This window comes from Zootoca vivipara, chromosome 5, assembly GCF_963506605.1.
Source record: "Zootoca vivipara chromosome 5, rZooViv1.1, whole genome shotgun sequence".
Classification (NCBI taxonomy): Eukaryota; Metazoa; Chordata; class Lepidosauria; order Squamata; family Lacertidae; genus Zootoca; species Zootoca vivipara.
This window is the reverse complement of record NC_083280.1, coordinates 24,988,447-25,009,864: the sequence shown is the minus strand read 5'-3', so window position 1 is coordinate 25,009,864 and position 21,418 is coordinate 24,988,447. Positions and strand designations below refer to the sequence as shown.

General features: G+C 40.8%; 1 protein-coding gene across 2 annotated transcripts in view; it reads left to right on the top strand.

Moving 5' to 3' along the window:
* Window positions 1–19,790, top strand: part of AGTR1 (angiotensin II receptor type 1) — a 46,842-nt gene extending 27,052 nt beyond the window's left edge. For both annotated transcript variants that reach the window (XM_035133089.2, XM_035133090.2), the window contains one exon: window positions 11,688–19,790. In XM_035133089.2, coding sequence (XP_034988980.1) covers window positions 11,737–12,825 — 1,089 coding nt within the window. In that variant the 5' untranslated portion in view covers window positions 11,688–11,736 and the 3' untranslated portion in view covers window positions 12,826–19,790. The remainder of the gene's footprint in view (window positions 1–11,687) is intronic.
* Window positions 19,791–21,418: the final 1,628 nt, after the last annotated feature.

The window sequence follows — 21,418 nt, the reverse complement described above, 5'->3', positions numbered from 1 at the left end:
TGAGTTCCAGCTGAAAAAAGCCCAGCTTAGTTTGTGCTGCCTCATTCAGATCCTGTTTCACCTCAGACAAAGCCCAGAATCCCTCCAAAGCACCATGCTTTGGCTTGTGGTTCATCCAAAATAAATCCTCAGCAAAAGAAACCTACTCCATACCTCCAAGCAAGGCTGTGGCATATGGAAGAACACATTCTTTGCATGCAAAAGTTCCCAGGTTCAATTTCTGGCATTTCCAGGTGGGGATAGGGGAGAAATTCTATTCAGGTCACATTTAAAGGCAAACCTACTGAATTTGCACTTTTTGAAACAATTTGCATACTGAAGTACAAGCATCCTTCACAATTCTACCCTCTCCAGTGGTGGAGTTCTCCAGCCCAATTAAAGTAAATAAGAATGCATATATTAGGGGGAAGTGTGCAAAAATGCATTTTTTTAAAAAAATACAAAAATGTATATATATATTAGGGGAATTGCTTTGCAAATGTCATATGCATATCAGTCAAAACTGCATACGAAATAAGTTGATTAGGAGAAATGTGCAGTGAAATGTTTGTGGACTTCCATGAGGTTTTTTTTTATTGCAAATTGTTGTGGGATGTGGAGAACTGGATGAAAGATTGGAAAGATGATAAAACTGGCAGATTTGTCCATGGCTACTCTCCAGGTAGAGCTGGAAATGTCTTGTGCATGGAATCCTGGGAAGTTGCTGCCAGTCTGTGTAAACAATACTGAGATAAACAGAGAAATGATCTGAATTTGTAGAAGGCCTCTCTCTCTCCCTCTCCCTCTCTCTCTTTCTCTCTCTCTCTTATATATTACCCCTTTCCCACCATTCAAAAAATCTAGCAAGCATTTCAAGCATTTCAACAACACCAGAAAACCTCTCTCAAACCACAGAAGTTGTCTCGGGATGGTAATGAGCCTGAACATCTGAAGTGGGAACTCCATTATGGCATTAATGTTGAGCATGCTATGTTGGATACAGAGTTAAGTGCTTGTGATGGGATAGGTATGGTAGAAGCTAATTTCCCACCCCCAAATGCCCCCTGAAGATTTTGGGGCCCCGGCTGAATAGAATGGATGAGGACTGAGGAGAAAATCAAATGGAAGCCCCTTTGATGAACAGAACTGCCACTCACAAAAGACGCCTCTGTTCAGTTTTTAAGGATCCATTCTTCCCACTCCGACCGCTGCATCACAGCCTATGCCATTCAGCATAACACACTTGCAACCTTCAGTGGCAGGCTGGCATCTCTATCCTCCCATCCATCCATTTTAAAAATAATAATAATAAATTTATAAAATTTTCTCATGACAAGCACACACAGCAACCCTGATTATGCTGAGTATTATTGACTGGCCTGAGGACACCCAGTCAGCTTCTTGCTGCATGGGAATATGAAGCCATGGGAACATGAAGCCATATCTCCCTAGACCTGGTCCATCAACTCTAACCACTCTTTGCCATTGCCAGGGTGAGTAGCCAAGTGAGAAGGAATTGAGAATCTGGAGGACTGGAGGGTAAGAGCTAGGAAGATCAAGGGCTGTATGAGCAGTGTGGATGAAGGAGTTAAATTCTTCTCCCACTATTAAAATCCAAGCCAGAGATTCATTATAGGGCTGCAGCGCTCATCTCATATTTGAGATGAGCATTATGAACCCCCAAGGCTCATATTTCTGAAACAGGAAACATAAGTTTTGGTGCTATTGCTAATTGTCAGGTCCATGAGAACACTCTTCCCCACTAGCTGGCCCTGGTGTGTTTATATACAGGAAATGAGGATAACCTTAGGATCATGGGATTAATAATTGTGGGAGTAAATATTTTTATTTTGGTGCATTATTGCTTCTAGCCATATGAGATAACTGCAGCAAGGAACTCAGAACATTATTTTTCTCACTGCCACAGTTAAAGGGACAGCTAGGGGAAAAGGAAACCAGAAATGGATGAATGGGAACAAAATCCCTAGTTCATTGGGGGAGGGAAATACTCAAAGCCAGGGCTTTTTTCCAGCCAGAACTCAGTTCCGGCACTTCTCAGGTGGGCGCCATTGCCATTATAATAGAACAAGGGAGGCATTTGTGGTGAGTTCTGGCACCTCTTTCCCCGTAAAAATAGCACTGCTTAAAGCTATTCTTAATAAACATATTCCAAATGTTCTTCAGCATCACTTCTCAGTTTGAAAATAATGATTACTGGCAACATTGTCCAAAATCTTGATTCTAACTTTTTTCGTGGCTGTTCACAGCCTGTGCTTTCCCATTGTTTTCCTATTCTGCTTGTTGGACACTTGGAAGCTCTCCCCTACCCCATTCTTCCTCAAGTGATCCTGGCCAATCAGTGATCACAAACTGGACATAATGATGTCATCATGTTATGTAGCCAATCAGGATTTGTTGTGTGCTGATATCTACTGAAGCCCATAAGACTGAGGACAATTTTCTGTGTCGTGGCCAAACCTAAACAGTTAAGGATAACTGCTAGGTCTGGAGAGTTTATCAGCCTTTCCACAATAAACCCTGGGGAAGTGTTGAAAGGGTGGTTCTTTTCCATTGTAATGAATGTTATGCTCACACTGACACCCAACCACCCGCATATGTTGGCTCAGAAATATTGTCGAATGCTTTCCCTTCTTCATTGAGGAAATTGTAGAATGAAGTTGGTATGTACTGTTAGCCACTTTTGTGGAAAAAAGGGAACATACTCCAACCATATATGAACCCACAAAGAGTGACGCTGTCGTTCCATCTAACCTTGATGTCGTTACACTCTGCCGACCTTTCGACAGGCTCCGTGCCCGCTTGCTATCTCAAAAGTCCTTGTCAGAAAGCAAAGTTTATGTGAGCTTGAGATCTGGCTTGTGGCATTCAGTTACGTGATTACGGTTAATGAAGTTCTCACAGGAAGCTGCAGCCACCGGCATCTCGTTTTTCATTCAGCAAAGAGCTGTTTACCTTGCAGAGGCCCAGCATCCTCCTCTGTTATCTCAGGCAGTTTAATTAGAAGGCATGATCGTCCAACATAGGAAATGAGTGGAGTGCTAAATAATGGTTGGTGGAATAGTCTGAAGCAGCGCATTCTCATCAGTGACTTATCATAATCATTGTAATTAAAAATATAAAAAAATAAAAGGTCAAACAGGACAGTCATGTACAACAGGGATTAGCAGCTCCCCAGATAATTTGTTGAAAAACGGAGCCTCAAGCAGCCCCCACCACCGCCATTTATACTTGCTTGAATGTCTGCTCTGTTAACAAAAGCTTTCTGTGCCTTGCCAGTCCTAAAAAGAGGTCAATCTACTACTATTATATTGTTGCCAGGGATCCAATTGGAATTGCATATCTATGGAATTAATTTGCACCCATCACATGCATTAGTCAAAAGATAACAACAGCATATAAGAAGCCGTTTGGCATCTATAATTGTAATGATTGTCATAGTCCTGCCAGCTAGAAGTTTCGACCTTTTATCAGAATACTTACTCAGGAAGTTAAAAAACAAAAACTAATCTACTGCTCCATTTTTATTTTTTACTTTGGGGGCTTTCTGCATTTGTCATTTATACTAGTATGACTTCTGGGTTTCCCCCCCGTCTTTATTCAGCTAGTCTTCTGAAATGATTCCCTGGGATTGATGGTTAAACCACTCTGAGAACTGTAGCTCTGCGAAGGGAATAGGGAGGTCTCCTAATAATTCTCAGCACTCTTAACAAATTACAGTTCCCAGGATTCTCGAGAATGGGGGAATCTATGGCTGTATATAGTGATATGATACTGCTTTGAATGTGTAGTGCAGATGGGCCGCCACTCTACAATAACAATGACATACAGTGGTACCTCGGTTTATGAACACAATTGGTTCCGGAAGTCTGTTCATAAATTGAAGCATTCATAAACTGAAGCGAACTTTCCCTTTGAAAGTAATGGAAAGTGGATTAATCTGTTCCAGACAGTCCGCGGAGTACTTAAACTGAAGCGTTCATAAACTGAAGCGAACTTTCCCATTGAAAGTAATGGAAAGTGGATTAATCCGTTCCAGACGGGTCCATGGAGTACTTAAACTGAAGCGTTCATAAACTGAAGCATGGGTGTAATTGGTTCCGGAAGTCTGTTCATAAACTGAAGCGTTCATAAACTGAAGCGAACTTTCCCATTGAAAGTAATGGAAAATGAATTAATCCGTTCCAGATGGGTCCGCGGCGTTCATAAACCGAAAATTCATAAACCGAGGTGTTCATAAACCGAGGTTCCACTGTATGGCCTTTTAGGCAGACAATCAGCTACAAAGTCCCTCTTTAAAATGTTGGATCAAACAGCACTGTAACATTATATATGGCAAGTGCAGAAAAGTGTGAGACTGGAACCAGCATTGTTGCCACAAACTTTCAACACTTTCCCCTTGTCCTTAAATGAAACAGGTTGGTGTTTTTTTCCCCCAACAACACTGTGGTGTCTCTATTATATATATGCAGCTGTAACTCACCAGAATTCAGTTCTGACACCTATAAGAAAACAAGGGAGACATTCTAGGGAGGAGTTCTAGCACCTCTTTTTCTAGAAAAATAGCACTGTATATGATATATGGTTTATTTACACATATATGCTAGGTAAGAGGGGTTCACAGCAAAAACACCCCAGAAGGTCTTTCTTCTCCCATAGCCACAGCCTTGGATTCAAGCAGGAATCAAGCATGTTTCTCACTCTCTGGCTACTGCCTGCTTCCTGCTTCTAGTCCAGCTCTCTCTCACACCCAATTCTGGTCTTTGTCTTTCTCATGACCCACCAGGTGAGGTAGGGGGGCCACCCATTTGCCCTCTGGCACAGAGCAAACTTCTTTTCTAATACCAAAACATTCCTTCCAGTAGCACCTTAGAGACCAACTAAGTTTGTCATTGGTATGAACTTTCGTGTACATGCACACTTCTTCAGATACACTGAAACAGAAGTCACCACAACAGAAGAAGTGTGCATGCACATGAAAGCTCATACCAATGACAAACTTAGTTGGTCTCTAAGGTGCTACTGGAAGGAATTTTTTTATTTTGTTTCAACTACGTCAGACCAACACGGCTACCTACCTGTAACTAGTTCTAATACCAACTTATACTTAGGACCATTGTGGCCCTTGCCTGGCTAATTCAACAGTGGGATCTTCCATTCGATTCCAACCCTTGCTGGATCCAGGAATTAGAAGAAACTCACGTCTACAGCCTAACTCTCACCCCCTACCACGACCAAGAAAAACCCACTCTCACAACAATAATTTTAATTGGATTCTCTGGTAGAAGGCTTCTAGTGTATCTTTAGAGAACCGTGAGTTGGATCCAGAAGCAGTTCCCCCAAAGAGGAAATCCTCCTCCACTGGCAGATGCACATCTGCATCCACCCCAGTATATTCAGGCTGTGCTGTGGCATTTGGAAGAACTTCATTTCCAAGTGGCAACCAACCATGGGATGCAAGTAACATCTTGGTAATCCAGCTAGCTGTAATGGCCACTCTTCTGCTTGACTTTGAAAGGTTACAGTGACTATATTTTAGGCAGCACATTTATATAGATCAGATTGGGGTATTGTTTCCACGTTAAAACAAGAACAATATCCAGTAAACATTCTCTCTCTCTCTCTCTCTCTCTCTCTCTCTCTCTCTCTCTCTCTCTCTCTCTCTCTCTTTTCTCTCTTTTTTCTCTCTTTCTCTCTTTCATGTAGTTCACAAATTCCAAAGCCAAAAGAAGCCCTGCAGTTATTACTTCTGTCAGGAATGCATTTTGCCACTATTCTTCTCTGGAACAATATTTTTAATGCTTTGTTTCTACAAACAAGTTTAGATTTAAGGCCTCCCCGTGTTGAATCTTAAGTATATGTAGGAAACCTAAATGGCACTAAGCCTATATTTTCATGTGAACTTTTAAAGCACAAACACACAGAATTAAAAACTGATATGGAAATGTGGAGAACTGAATTTAAGATTAAAAAATTGAGAAAACAAAACTGACACTTTTTCCTATCTCTGTTCTTTAGTAATATATTTGCAAAAGTTTGGACTGTCATTTCTAAAAGCATTTCTAAACATTCATGAAGGCAGGAATAGTTCAAATAAAGAAAAGAAGATTGGGTTGTATCCTGCAAATTTCCCTTTATGACCCCTTGTTAAGGGTATTTGTTATAGTTAATCAACAAAATGGGAGCATGATGGGAAATAGACACAAATATGAAGCCTGATAAAAGAAAACACAAATTAAATTATGTTCTTGCTTAATTGCCATAGACTCTACACAGCTCTGCAAAGCTCATTAAATTATTTTCATTATAATAACTAACTACAGGGTGATCTATCAAAAAACAAAGCTGTGTTATATATATAACTATTTCCCCTTTTCTATAGTTAGCTAACATTTAAAGGGGGGGAGTTCATTATTGTTGCAGAATGCAAATTTCTGCAATTTACCTCTCAATGAAATACAGGACAACTATTGATGGTTTGAACAGGTCCAGAGTGCATCACATAGGTATTTTGATCAGCACAGAATTATGCAGCTGGATAATCTGCCACTGTCACTGATACCCAGAATGCAGCCATGAAACGTTTGTGATCGTTTGATCGGCTCTTAAGAATGAATGCTCCTCCTGATTTAAGTGTCTTTCATGCATTGTCTAGAGAAATTTTGCACTTTCCCTAGATTAGTGATAATGTAAATGAAATGCATTGCAGTAAAGGGAGAAATCTCCATGCTACAGTTTTTATAACTAAATCTTCATGTTTCCTGGCAAAGAAAGGGGGATAATTTAGTGAAAGGCATAGGTAATGTTCCAAGCTGTTATGCTGCATCACATCGGTGGAAGCTGCCATCTTGATTTTCCACTTCAGAAAGGATGTGTTTCTGCCTCAGTTCTAAAGCTTTTCACTTGCTTTCCGATTTTCATAGCAGTCCACCAGCTGTGGATTTCCCGAGGAACATCTTTTATCGGTGCTACCTTTGGAAGCGTTAGAAGTTCCCTTGACTATAAAAATCCAATTTGGATCTTAGCAGTAGTTCCTCAGTGCAGCTTAGACACTGGGCCCCTTGGCCGTTATTTCTCAACGTAATATAACCTCAAACAAATAGCTCGGCAAGGTCATACAGGTGATAAGGTTACAAGAATATCTCACTTAAACTTTATCGTGAGAAAGTTACACAGCTGTCCTGTTCCAGGAATCTGCAATACCAAATAATATTTCTTAATGAGCAAACAAGAAAGGCCGTCACTATATCTTGCATACCCTGCAAATGTCCTGGGAAAACCAGGACACTCCATTCCCCCCCCCACAAGAGCATGGTAGCAATATTGGGTGCTGTGATCTCGTATGATTTCGTGCTGAGATCTCACCCCAGAAAAAGCACCTTTTTCAGGGCTGCGATCTCACACAGCACCCCAAAACACACCTTTTGGGGCACCATGAGAGCACCCCCTCAAGAAATGTGTCTTTTGTGCTCTCAAGCGGGTCAAATGACAGGAGCATGGATGGGAAGACACACTTCCTGGTTTCAGGACTTAACATATTGAAGGATATTATCTTGTGCAATTAAAACAGGCAACATCTGAATGGGGACACACAAAGATTCCTTGAGCAGACCAAACAATAACCTGTTTCCCATAATGGCCAACCAGGGGTCTCCAGGAAAGTGACCAGGGCAAGAAAGTTATAGCATTCCCCCCAACAACTGGAACGCAGTGGCAGACTGTCTCTGAATGTTCATGGCCCTCTTATTTCATGCCCTCAAAATTCCAAACTAAGGCAGTTTTATTCAGCAGATTAGAATACCATATTGGCCCAAATATAAAACACACTTCCCCCCCCCAAAAAAAATTCTGACCGTGAAAAGTTAAAGTGTGGCTTAAATTCGCAACCTTACAAAAATTGGCTTTTACAATATCACTGCTGCGACATATGGTATGGTATTGACAGTGCTGTATTGATTTGCATTTATGGTGCCACAAACAGATGTTTAACCCACTTGCAGGTCCTCTCTAGTACCCGTAGGATTTTCTTCTACATTTGTCATTTATGGGTGTGAGTGCCTGCAGAATTTTAAGGGAGTGGCTTAATGTATTTTAAAATTTTGTTGGAAGCCGCCCAGAGTGGCTGGGGAAACCCAGCCAGATGGGCAGGGTACAAATAAATTATTATTATTATTATTATTATTATTATTATTATTATTATTATTAGGGTATTGTCATTCTTTCCTCTCCGCCCCCCCCCCCCTGACTTTTAAAGGTGCATCTTATTTACGGGTGCGGCTTATATTCAGGCCAATACGATAATTAATTCACTGCATCGTCTGGAACAGGGCTGGGGAACCTGTGACTCCGATGTTGCTGGAGTGCAGCCACAACCATCAGACATTCTGGGAAGGGGCTGATGGGAGTTAGAGTCCAGAATCACCCGTGATTTAGATTGTGTTCTACGATGCACCCAAAATTCCATTTGTGCCTGCTGGCTGAAAGAGGCTGGTGACTCAACGGAACCTTAATTCCCAAGTAGTGCCACTGAAAGTAAGCCTATATCCCCCCCCCCCCCGCTTATGGCTACAGTTTCCAGAGTACCCCTTGAAGAGGGATTGATTTTTAAATTACTCTGAAAAGTATAGCTCTGGGTGTGGAACAGGGGTCTCATAACAACTCTCTGCAGCCTTAGCAAACCACAGCACACAGAATTCTTTGGAGAGGGCAAGCCATGGCTCCTTAAAGTGGCATCATTGAGCTTGAAAAGCATGATGTGATGGCAGCCTTATGATTCACCGAAAGGCAATTCTTTTTATTCTTTTTTGTGGCAAACTGAAAGGCAATACTGATTAATAATGAGGCTAGTAATTTTGGCACTGGGATGTGTAAAATGTTGCACATGTTTAAAAACCCTAAAATGGGACCTTCAGTGGTCAGTATATTGCTTTCTTTCTTCAAAGCAGGAAATATTATCTTGAGAAACCTCTGTTTAAAATATCTGCCTTAACTTTTAAAACTTCAAAGAAATAACAAAGATTCTTTCTGAGAGGTGCCTAAACTATAATTTACAGTCAAATTTCCCATGAATATGGGAAATTAAATTGTAGTCCTTGACAAAAGTTTGATATTCAGTTACACATAATTAGGTATTCAGTGTTAGTGCAATTCCTAAGAAACTGAATGATATTTAGCTAATATGAGTGCATTCTGTGGCACTCGCCCTCTGTGAAACAACACTTTTGCTATAATGGAATTATATCCAGGAGTCATTGCAGATATTCAGAGTAAACATGCTCTTTTGCAAGACTGCACCCCCACAATTTGTCAATTAAACAACAAGTAGCCATGGCCGAAGAATAAATATACCGTAGCTTCAACCAGTGCTCCAGTTAGGCAATTCTAAGGGTGGTGTTCAACTAACTTATCAACTAACTAAATCCATAAAAATTAATGGCCCAAGTGTAGTACTTTACATTTCTCCTTGTTAAAATTCATCTTGTTTGCTTTGGCCCAGTTGTCTAATCTGTTAAGGTCATTCTGAAGTGTGATCCTGTCCTCTGGGGTGTTAGCCACCCCTCCCAATTTGGTGTCATCTGCAAACTTGCTCAGGATGCCCTCAAGCCCATCATCCAAGTCATTGATAAAGATGTTGAACAAGACTGGGCCCAAGACAGAAGTTGTAGTCCCAAAACAGCTGGAGGGCCAAGTTGGCCATCACTGGTCTAGAGGATCGGTCCACACATTCTGGGATCCTGTAAAACTCAGTTTGTACCTATTAACTATTCAAAAGACCCTTCTGAACCTGCACCAACCAGGAATGTGATTATAGGGTGTATGATGTCATGTGAACAGATCTTATGTGAGTTCACAATACATGGCTGCTGCTTCTGCCAAAGGAACAACTAACTACTTTTCTGTTGCAGGCTACACACTCCAAATATACAATTTCTTCATACTGTTATTCCATTACAATCAGCAAGAAAACATGTTTGGTTCATTGATTTTGGCTCATATTTATTTTAATCATAGTGGCTTAGCATACCCAAAGTGAGTTTAAGAATAAAGCCAATATGCTTGCTAATCAGACACAAATTAACTTTTGGCAAGAGATCTATGTAAGTTCAGATAGACAAGTTTCTGAATGCCAAGAGGTTTTGTTTTCATTAACAGCTATTAAACTTCCATGATCCAAGACGACCTCTTAAGTGATTCACTAAAAACATATTTAATTGTGTTGTTTGTCTTGGTCTCCAATGAGCAGCCAAAACATAGCCTATGAATGTTACTCAGATCCTGACTTTTGATCCATAATATGAGCTAAACAGAACACCAAGATGTCTGGGATCTAGCAGTTGTGCTATATTGGGCATTTACATTGATAAGATAATGCAGTGGAAAGAACAACATTTCATTCATCTTTCATGATGTAATGTTCAGGTTGCTTACGTCTGCCCAGTCCTCTTTTTTTTCTTCTTCATTTTCCTACTCATATTGAAATACTGCCCCTCAATGAGGCCAAACTTAGATTCACAAAATGTTTAGAAGTATGCGTATCCCTACGTACCCCCAGGGGGAAAAAAGCATTGGGTCAGTCCCTTGTTCTTGTAGAATGCAAGAAAACATTAATATACCTAAATTCAAGAAGTCATTACAATTGATATAAAATTGTTCTAAACAAGGATTGGGAACCTGTGGCCCTACAGATGTTGGTGGACTCCAACTTCCACCAGCCCCAGCCAGCATGGCTACTGATCAAGGATGATGAGAATGATAGCTCAACAACACATGGAAGGTCACAGTTCTCCCATCCTCGATCTAAAGCATAGCTCTTAATGCCTGGATTCCAGTTTGATGTACCAACCTAAGGGCAGGAGGCAGACATGCAGTGCAATACTGAGAAGTGCTTCACGAATGTAACAAGTAGCAAACACCCTTTCCCACTATTGTTGTGGTGTGGATCTGTGACAGAGTGGAATACAATAACATTGTTGGGTAACCCACCATTACTATTTAGTCTCTCTATGTGTGTGCTTTATGGAAATGAAGACTGGGTGGGGGACCAATGGAGGAGAAGAATAAACTTGCCCCCTAAATGTCATTTTAGTGATTCCAACTTACAGGAGTTCTCTTCTTCCACAAGTTGCAAAGCTATGGAGCCATTTGCTGAGAGTTGTTAGGGGACCCCTATCTCCCATCTGCAGAGCTACCATTCTCAGTTTAACAATCAATCTCTTTTCCCAGGAAACTCTGAGAATTGTAACTCCGCAGATGGGAGATAAGAGTCCCCTAACAACTCTCAGCACACTTAACAAACTACAGCTCCCAGAATTCTTTGGGAGAAGCCTTTAAACAGTCATAGCCAATGGTGTGATAGTGCTTTAAATGTATAGTGTGAATCTGCTCTTATTCTTTTTTTAAAAAAGACAACTGTTGTCAGGGATTGAACCTAGAACCATGTGCTATTCCAGTGAGCATTGGGCCCTACCCAAGTGACATAACTTATGCTAATTGAAATCAAAGTACTAGGTTAAATATTTGGACCATAATGCAGGCTTCTCCGGAATATGGAATTCATGAAAATGTAGTTAGAGTATTAAACATCTACCATAATTGCAGTTAAGAAACTGTTGAGCAAGTCCTTCCCCCAAAACAATATTTAAATATAAAGGCAAAACAGTAGTGATAATATTCTCATTTTTCTTCCCCAGATGAGCCTGGAATTAGTTTTCCAAAGAGCCTCTACCTGAACTTATAAAGATGCTCCTAAATATGTCTACAGAAGAGACTGTGAAAAGAATTCACGTGGAATGCCCCTCACTGGGAAGGCACAACTACATGCTAATTGTTGTTCCAACTGTTTACACCATCATCTTCATCATAGGTATATTCGGAAACAGTTTGGTGGTGATTGTTATTTACTTCTTCATGAAGCTGAAAACTGTGGCAAGTGTCTTTCTGTTCAACTTAGCGCTGGCTGATTTGTGTTTCCTCGTGACTTTGCCATTGTGGGCGGCCAACGCCGCCATGCAATACCGCTGGCCTTTTGGCAGTGGCTTGTGCAAGTTAGCTTCGGCTGCAGCAACCTTCAACCTGTATGCCAGCGTGTTTCTCCTGACGTGCCTCAGCATTGACCGTTACTTGGCAATTGTGCACCCAATGAAGTCCCGTCTTCAGCGCACGATGCTCGTTGCCCGGGTAACTTGCATTGTCATCTGGCTGATGGCGGCACTTGCCAGCTTGCCTGTGATTATCCACCGTACCGTATACTTAATTGAAAATGAAAATATAACAGTATGTGCTTTTCGGTATCAGACCCCCTCCAACACAACCAACGGCACAACACTCAAAGTTGGATTGGGCTTATCGAAGAACATGCTAGGGTTCTTGATCCCCTTCGTGATCATTTTAACAAGCTATATATTAATCTGGAAAGCCCTGAAGAAAGCATACCAGATTCAGAAAAACAAGACCAGAAACGATGATATTTTCAAGATGATTGTTGCAATTGTCCTTTTCTTCTTTTTTTCTTGGGTTCCTCATCAAATATTCACTTTTCTGGATGTGCTGATTCAACTCAGTGTGATCACCGATTGTAATATCATCGACATTGTGGATACAGCAATGCCTTTCACGATCTGCTTAGCGTATTTTAACAACTGCCTGAATCCCCTCTTTTATGGCTTTTTTGGAAAGAACTTCAGGAAATATTTCCTCCAGCTTCTGAAATACAGCCCCCACAATGTCAGACACGCTAGTTTCACGACAAAGATGTCCTCTCTTTCCTATCGACCTTCGGAGAACTTAATCCTAACAGCCCCCAAAAATGGGTTCTTGGACACTGAGTGACGACTTGGCGGCGCACGTTTTCCACAACCTAGTTTGCCAGCACAGTGATGTTCACCCAGAGTCCCAACCACCACAGCTTTAAGTGTTTAACCATCTGAGACACATTGTCCTATTAAAACTGAGCAGTGGCCTCTCGTTTCGTCTTGTGAAGAGGATTGTTGGTTGTTTACAGCAAATGTTAATGAAAGTAAGTAAGCTGAGGTGTTCACCATCAGCCTGCCTTTCTAAAGCTTGGGGGACAATAGTATGTGGAAGAGCTCTTGAAATGTGCTAGGAAGTGTGGTCCAATTCGTTCTGTCAAGGCTCTGAGATTTGCTTTGAACATGCATAAGCAACTCTGACATTGCCTTTTGGGGCCTATTACACAGGAGACATCAGAAAGGCCTGTTTTCAGACTGATGAAAGCAAAGTAAAAGTCACGAGGTTTTTCAAGAATGTGAATTTTTATGTCATATGTACTACTTGATTGTAATCAAAATCTACCTATGCTACATTAACATATATATATACACCATAAAGTCCATTTTAGTGTCAGTAGGAAACTTGGGTGAGCATACATTTGGAGGTAATTTTCAAATAAGGCAGGAGTGTACATCTGAAGTAGAATGAAACCACGTGTGTGTAAAATGTTTCAGTTTTCAGTTTACGCTTGTTACCCATTCGACTAAATGCAACGCATTTCATTGAAAAGTGCTTCATTCTGTAGATATATGTTCAACACTTGACTTCTGTGGAACTATGTCTATTTCGTTGTTTATATAAGACAAATGTTCCTTCCGGTAATATGTGCCCTAAAGAGTTTTGAGAGTAGAGGCATATGTGTAGAAGAACTGGGTGGGGAAGTGATTTGTGATTGGTGTCAAAGTTCCCCAAATTTACCCAATCCAATGTGGACCATCTTGCACATCATCCTGAGTGGTGACGTTTTACACCATGTAGCATCCTTTTGTATCTGTGGGACTGATCCATTAAGGAAATTTATATTTTCCATTGTTTCAGGAACAGGATCTCCTCCCTGGGCAATTCCTGGTTGATTTTTTATTTTATTTTTTGTTAAATTGTCAAGTGTGTCAACCAGGATGTGCTGCTGATTTAAACTGACGACAAATCAGTGAATATGCATAAACAGTTTATTCACATGTGAATTTGGGTCCTCATAAACTCAGGCAATAGGAACAGTTTGGGCATGCCTGCACTGTCTAGATTTCAGTTGATTGGTCAGAATATATCCTATAAGTAGCATGCACATTCCCCTGTAGTGGATCCTACGCTTAATTTGTACTTATGTGCATTCTTAATTTATTTTTTTATTTTTGCAATTGTTGGTCCACCTCCAAACTGGTATTATCCTCGCTGCAATTAAACCAAAGTTTTGCTGGTGTCATTGGCACGCCCCTTCTCCATTGCTGCAGATATACATAATTTTTTAAACTCTGATTTGGCCTTGATCTACAGCTTTGGGCTGATTGAGATTTCACCATCACTATTTCCTTTCTCTGGTTTTCGCACATGCTGATCTATTTTAACAACACCAAAGAACAACAACAACAACAACAACAACAACAACAACAACAACAACAACAACGAAGGTGGGGGGAGCTCCCCCCCTGAATCTTCCGTAGACTTTTTAGACTCGTATAAATTTGTTGTGTTATGGCACAGCCAACTGCCTAAAATGTGTCATTATGCTCATGAAACATACAACATGGGCACTGCAAGGAAGTTAGGAGATATGCCTGGGCTTGATGCATCCTTAAACAGCAGCATAGCAGATTGCACTATGACTTCAGGATTTTTTTCCCCATGCAACTGATTTGGTATTCATGGAAAGAAAGAAATGTGGTTTGCTCGGTTCAATGTCTACTGAAATCAGATGGATTTATTTTACTGATTGCAAACTATACACATCTACTTTGCATCCTATCAGCAGCTGTTACAAGTCTTCAATGCTCTTTACTGCTGTATATGTGTGCATGTAATTTGCATTGTTTTAAATATGTAAAACAGAGATATTGTGTGCAATCCAAAGAAAATAATGCATATGTCCCATTATCAGTCTTACTTTTTTTAAAAAAGGGTAAATATGCTCTGGATCACAGACAACTTTGCTGTCTGTCTATGTCACAACAGATTAGGATTCTTCCAGCTGGACCACCTGTCTCCATCATTGGGCAACCAAACAGCTGTTGGGAAGATCACAGATAGATCGAGATAGCCTTACTTTGCTGCTGAGCCTTCAGAACAGCTTTCCCTATCCCTCCAGTTCTAACCTAGAACTTCCATCAGCCCTGACCAGCAAAACCTATAGTCAGGGATGGTGGAACTTGTGGTCTACAACATCTGTAGGACACCAGGTTGGGAAAGCTTACGGTACTTTAGTCTTTGGTAGAATATGGAGGTTGAATTTAGCAGTCAGGATGGGCAGCAACTGATTGCAGTGGAACACAACGCCAGTTCACACTTCATTGGCAATGAACTGGCCGTCCCCAGCTCACCAGCACAATCTGCATGTAGGGTCCCGGGGAGAACAATTCCCTCCTTGCTAAATAGTGGAGGCTGAGCCATTTACCATTACCACTGGCAGCAGCGCTCTTTTTTTAAGAGCCAAGTGTGATTATGGCAACAGTGGTGGGATTCCATTGCCGTCCTCTCCTCAAAACCATGCACACCCTATTGCTTTTAAGTAGCAGTGGATGGAGCTCTTGCTGTGGCTACCACAATACTTCCCTGCCACTGTTGCTGCTGTAATTTAAGGACTAGAGGGAATATGGAGGGGGGGAGAAGAGAGAAAGCCCACCATGGTTACCTCCAACACAGGCAGCAGTATTGCAGAGTTTTATGGCTTTAAAAGAGAGAGAGAGAGAGCCATCCCACGGCTAATGAAAATGCTCTTGCCCCCACCTAAACTAGCAAACCAGTTCAACCCAAAATGGTCCCCTGCCCACTCAATTTCAGAGGGAGTGCAGTACTTCCAAGCTTCAGGGGGAAACACAGAAACCTGGGGGGGGGGTGTTGCCAGCCCTTGTTCGCACTACTGATGCAGTTGGTACACAGGACTAGAAGGCAGAGGAGGTTGGTGCAAACTGGGCAGTAGATGTCATGAAGTGGTAACCATCTCTGTGATCACAGTTCTTAAGGAAAGTGTGACCGACCACAGGAATGGCTGCTATATAAGACAGTGAATGCATGAGAGGGGTAGTCCTATGTGGCACAGATCATTAGCTACCACTACCAATGGCAAATGCTCATGAGCACTTTTCTTCTCAATTTCATGTTCTCGTCACGTCAGAGTTATTGGGTGGCTCATTTGTCAAGAATGCAGGAAAGGTTTTTCCCCAGTCAATGGTACCTACATACTCTGGGCTGGATCCAGACTCTCCCACTGGAGAAAGGCAGGAGGTGGCTTTTGCTGATACTGTGCCACCTGAAAAGCTATTCTAGAAGGCCAATGACCCCCCCCCCCCGGAACAACATGGAAGATGGTGCTGGGGAGAAGGGATTGGCAAAAAATCTCCTCATTCCTTTCCTCTGCTGGATTTCTGTCCCTTCCAAAATGCAATGAGTCCAGGTCTGGATCCAACCCAAATAAAACTTTTCTTTTCTGCTGGCAGAATTCTTTTTAAATGATGGCTTGCTGAAGTTGTAAATAAAGGTATTTATTTCTATTTATTGTATAATAAAGCTTCATCTGACTCGGAACATCATTTTCTCCAATCTTGGATTTAATGTTCTTTATCATAAATATATCTTCATAGAATAGACTAAATTACAAAAGGATAGCACTTGGTGGTACAGGAAACACTATGCCTAAAGGAATATATATATATATATTAACATTGTGCTAGTGATTCCACAACATTGCTTGGAGACACTGAAATTAGTAATCGCCTAAAGGTGTATATGAGTTTCTAGTGGGCTTTACATTTACTTTAATATCTTCCTCTACACATTTTGTATATAGGAACTGTCATCATTCAATGAACCCAAAGTTAAATTTCATGTTTGATAATGTGACACCAAGATGGTAACATCTGTAGTTTCTTTTATCTTGTGGTGTTATTTTGTTGTATCTAGTGTAAAAACTGTTACTACAAAACTGTCTATCATATACATTTTATGGGTAGAAGCCAACTAAATCATATTCAGAGTACACCCATTAAAAACAATGATCTTAGGTGACTTCAACTCCCATTTATTTAAATGGGTCTACTGTAAGTGTGACTAACATGGAATATCACTCTATAGTGATACAAGCTGTGAAAGATATTGTTCATGTAATGTATTGAAATTTCAAAGCATAATCATGACTGCTTTTCTAGCTGTATTATGGAACATATAGAAGTAAGCTACTCAAAAATTCCATGATACTTGTGGAAAATTGCAAATGTTTAGTCTACGCTGATCTATCCTTCTTCGGAAACCCAACAAAAAAGAGCAATCCCGATTTCAGGAACCACATTCACTACAATGGATGTCCTCTGTTTGGTGGCTTACTCGTTGACTTCAATGGAGGCATGGAGTTCTACTAAAGTGAAAGGGTCAGCTCATCTATGCAGCTGCCAGAGTCACTGTGCACATAAGGGATCACTTGATCACTTTGTTTTCTTGTCTCTAGAGTGTCCCTTGTTTACTTGAGTTTGTTGCCTTTCATCATTGAATTAATAAGTGCAGTGAAAAAGATTCATTTGAATCAGCAAATTCACACAGAGAAAGTAGTTAAAAACTTCTGAAGTATACTCCTTGCTAACTCAAATCTTGTGATAAAGGCCGCGAGCCATGAAAATCGCAGGTTTGAAAATTGAAACGTTTTTAATTCCACATTTGTGTCTTTGTTTGACACTAAAGCACTGTATTGACCCTGATGGTTTAAAATACATTTCTTTACATTTATTCAAACAACAGTGAACAATCACACTTTGAATTTCAGCATTAAGCAAAATGAACCAAATGCAAAATATCTTCAGTGGTGTATTTTCTACAAATGCAACTCATAAGTTACATCATGTGTTAACTGTTGGCTAGTTGTATGAGAATAGCTACTGAACCATGTATGTTTCATGATGATATGTTCTATGTGTGGTATCAGTTGTCATGTGTTGAGTGGTTCTGTTGGTATTATCCGTAGAAGGTAAATAGTGCACATAGAAACAATGTGTAGGAATACATTTAAAATATTTATTTCCTACTACATATAGTGAACAGCACTGGTGTTTTCATTTAAAGTTAAGAAAAGTGAAAATAAACTTGGGGAGGCTTCAAATGAAAAGTTCCTCCCTGCACTTCTGTTATCAACTAAGGATATTAATTATTTTACATATTGTAAGACTCAAATATATGTCACTTTGAACATCCAGGATATCTGACTTAGTCAGTCAGGGTACACCCATTCAAAATGATGGACTGACACAGACACTTAAGAATGAGTCTGTCATGTACATCTTTTTATAAATACAGTGGTACCTCTACTTACAAATAACTCTACTCACAAATGTTTCTACTTACGAACGGAGCTCCATCCGCTATCTTGGATGCGATTTAGATAGGATTTTTTCTACTTACGAATTTTTAGATAGGGTTGCTTGACTTACGAATTTTTTCTTCCAATGCATTCCTATGGGATTCGACTTACAATTTTTTTCGACTTACAAATGTGTGTTTGGAACACATTAAATTCGTAAGTAGAGGTACCACTGTACTTCTTTTTTAAGGAATTAACCATTAAAATGCAGTTTATTGGGGGCAGCTTTTTAATCAAGCCAAAAAGTTTAAATATAGCTACTGATTGAGTAAATCAGGGATTTGGAACCTTTGGCCCTCCAAATGGGCAGGGATGATGGGAGTTATAGTTCAGAAACATCTGGAAGGCCAAAGGTTTGCCATACCAGGATTAAATGTTGCAGCTCTATTGAAAGAAATTAAAAACTTATTTCAATTAAAGTTCCCATCCATATTTTGGTTCATGGGCATCTTCTGCTAAGACAAATGGAATTCCCAAATTCTGTTCTAGAGGTCCCCAAACTGCTGGGGATTGGGAGGAAATTTGATGCAGTTCACATTTATAGGCAAACTTATCTAATTTGCACTTCTGAAACAATACATGGACCAAAACACAGCTATCCAAAATGCACACTTCTCTGAATTTTGCAATGCATTTCTCCAGCCAGGTAATGTGCATAAAATTCATATACTAGGGTAAAGTGTGTATAAAATGCATATTTTAGTGAAACTGGGATCTAAAAATGCATTATCTGTGGGGAAATTACATCCAAAAATGTACCTATTGGGAAAAATTTGCACTAAAATGCTGCCGATTTTTTAAGGGAGACTTGTATCTTTTAAAAAACAAATTTGCAAAATTGTGTGTATATGAAGAGAACTGAAATGGCCAAACACTGTGAGAAATGAATGCTGGGATGCTGTACTGGGTGAGCCATTGGCCTGATCCAGCAGGCTCATTTTATGTTTTTATGATTGGAAAAATGAGAAACTGGTTTTTTTAAAAAACAAACCAAAAACCTGCAATTTGCAAATTTGCCCATCCTTACCCGCAAGCCCATAGAGCTGATTTTGGGGGTGCACCAAGACTGGAAGGGACAGAAGAGGGAGAGTAGGTTCTGTTTCGTGCACTGCAACATTGGATGCGACCCTATATTATGGCACACTCTTTTAGCTCTGTCCTCTTTCTTTCTGACCATGACAAAGCGCAAATGTTTTCTGTTATAGTGAATTTCCCCAAAATGAAGAGGATGGGGGAAGTTCATTTTTACACAGAGCTTTAGGTATCCAAATGTACTCCTTAAATATTCAGTTTACAGCCACAGGGTTTCTTCCCATAGCTGCCAAGTCTCCCGTTTTTCACGGGAAGCCCCCGTATTTTAAAGCCATTTCCCGCTGGCAGCCCGGATTGAAAAAAATCCCGTAAATCCCCCGAATTTCCTACCTGCCAGGGAGACTCCATTTTGGGTGCCAGTGCGACCCGATTTCTGGTGCTCAGACATGGGTAGCACAGCACCGGAAGTCGCTTCTACGCATGTCTGGCCATGCATAGAAGCGACTGCCGGTGCCGCTTCGCCCATGCCTGGGCACCGAAAATCGGGCAGAGCGGCATCGGAAGTTGCTTCTACGCATGTCCGGACATGCGTAGAAGCAACTTCCTTTTTTTTTTAAAGAGATTTTTATTAATTTTTCAAACAAGAAATACACAAACAAGACATATAATATAACACTGTCCCTTCATTTTCCCTCCACCCACCGGTCCACTTCTGCCACCAGTAGGGCCCGTGTGCTTTAGGAAACAAAGGGGTCCAATTGTGAGTTGAGTTCTGCTTCCCCCCTCCCTCCTCCCTCCATGTCCCCCCCCCTGCCACTGAGAGAACAGGGAGGAAGGAGTTATGGGGATCTGCATCCCCCAACTCTTTCATAATCATATTAATAAACCTAAAAAAAAAAAGAGAAAGAAAGAAAGGAAAGAAGAAAAAAAAACAAAAAGAAAATTGGGAAGAGTTCAAACTTCCCAGTTCTTATTATTTTGACATCTTAATTGTGACTCCCTCGGTTGTCTTCCTCATGGTTTTCCTTACAAATTCTGATTACTTGTGGCGAATTTTCCAACTCAGCTTCAAATCTTAATCTTATAATATTAACTCAATCCTCCTCCTTTTTCATGCTGCCCTCCCACAGGTCCCCTCCTGCCACAAGAGGTGCCTGCAGGGTACAGCACTTCCAAGGTTCCATTTCCTCCTCACCCCTCTGGGCACCCCCTGCCACTGAGTGCCTCAGAGTAAGGAGAGGGGGGCAGGCAGCTTTCTGCCTAAACACCTCACTTAACCTGCAATAATTTACAGTAACTTAAAAATTCTTTCCAAGCCATTCTTATACTCCCTTAAGGAAACATAACACTTTTTTCCCTTTCTTTTTTACATTCCATCTCCTCTCCCTAAGTCTTTTTCCCCCAATTGGTTCAGCATTTCCATTGTCATGCCAAGATTTCGAAGACCGTCTTTCAGAAACCAAAACAATACCTTTTAACTAAAGTTTTTACCCCACACCCATTCTTTCCCAAGTCCATCTCCAGGCCTTTGCCCCCCCCCTGCCCCTGTCCTTCCCATCCCTCAAACACCCCACTCCACATTTTAACCCCTCCAGGATCTTCAAATCCATTAAACTTTAAGTCCCTTAGTCTCTCATCTTCTTGTTCTGGTTGTTTTTCTTCCTTTTGGAAGTTATATTTTGCTTCATCCCAAACAAATTTGTCACAGTCCAAGTCCTCTTCCAATTGTTTCTCCTCAAACACAGTCTCAGAATCAGCAGTCTCCAAATTTAAATTTAAATTGTCCTCTAAGTCCTGGACTTGGACTTCAATCTCAACTGGTGGTAGGTTGGGATGTTGCCATTCCTTGTAGAAATCTTCCCATGACAGCAAGTAGTTCAGTACAGTCTCCTGGAAGGCTCGAGACAGCTTTGTTTTCATACCTCTCGTAACCGCAGATAAACAGGGGGTAGGGAACAATGGGTACTGGAGAATTCCTCTCTCAGACGATCGACTCCATTTTGGCTGTTCTTTTTCTTGATTCTTAACTCAGTCCCAAATCCA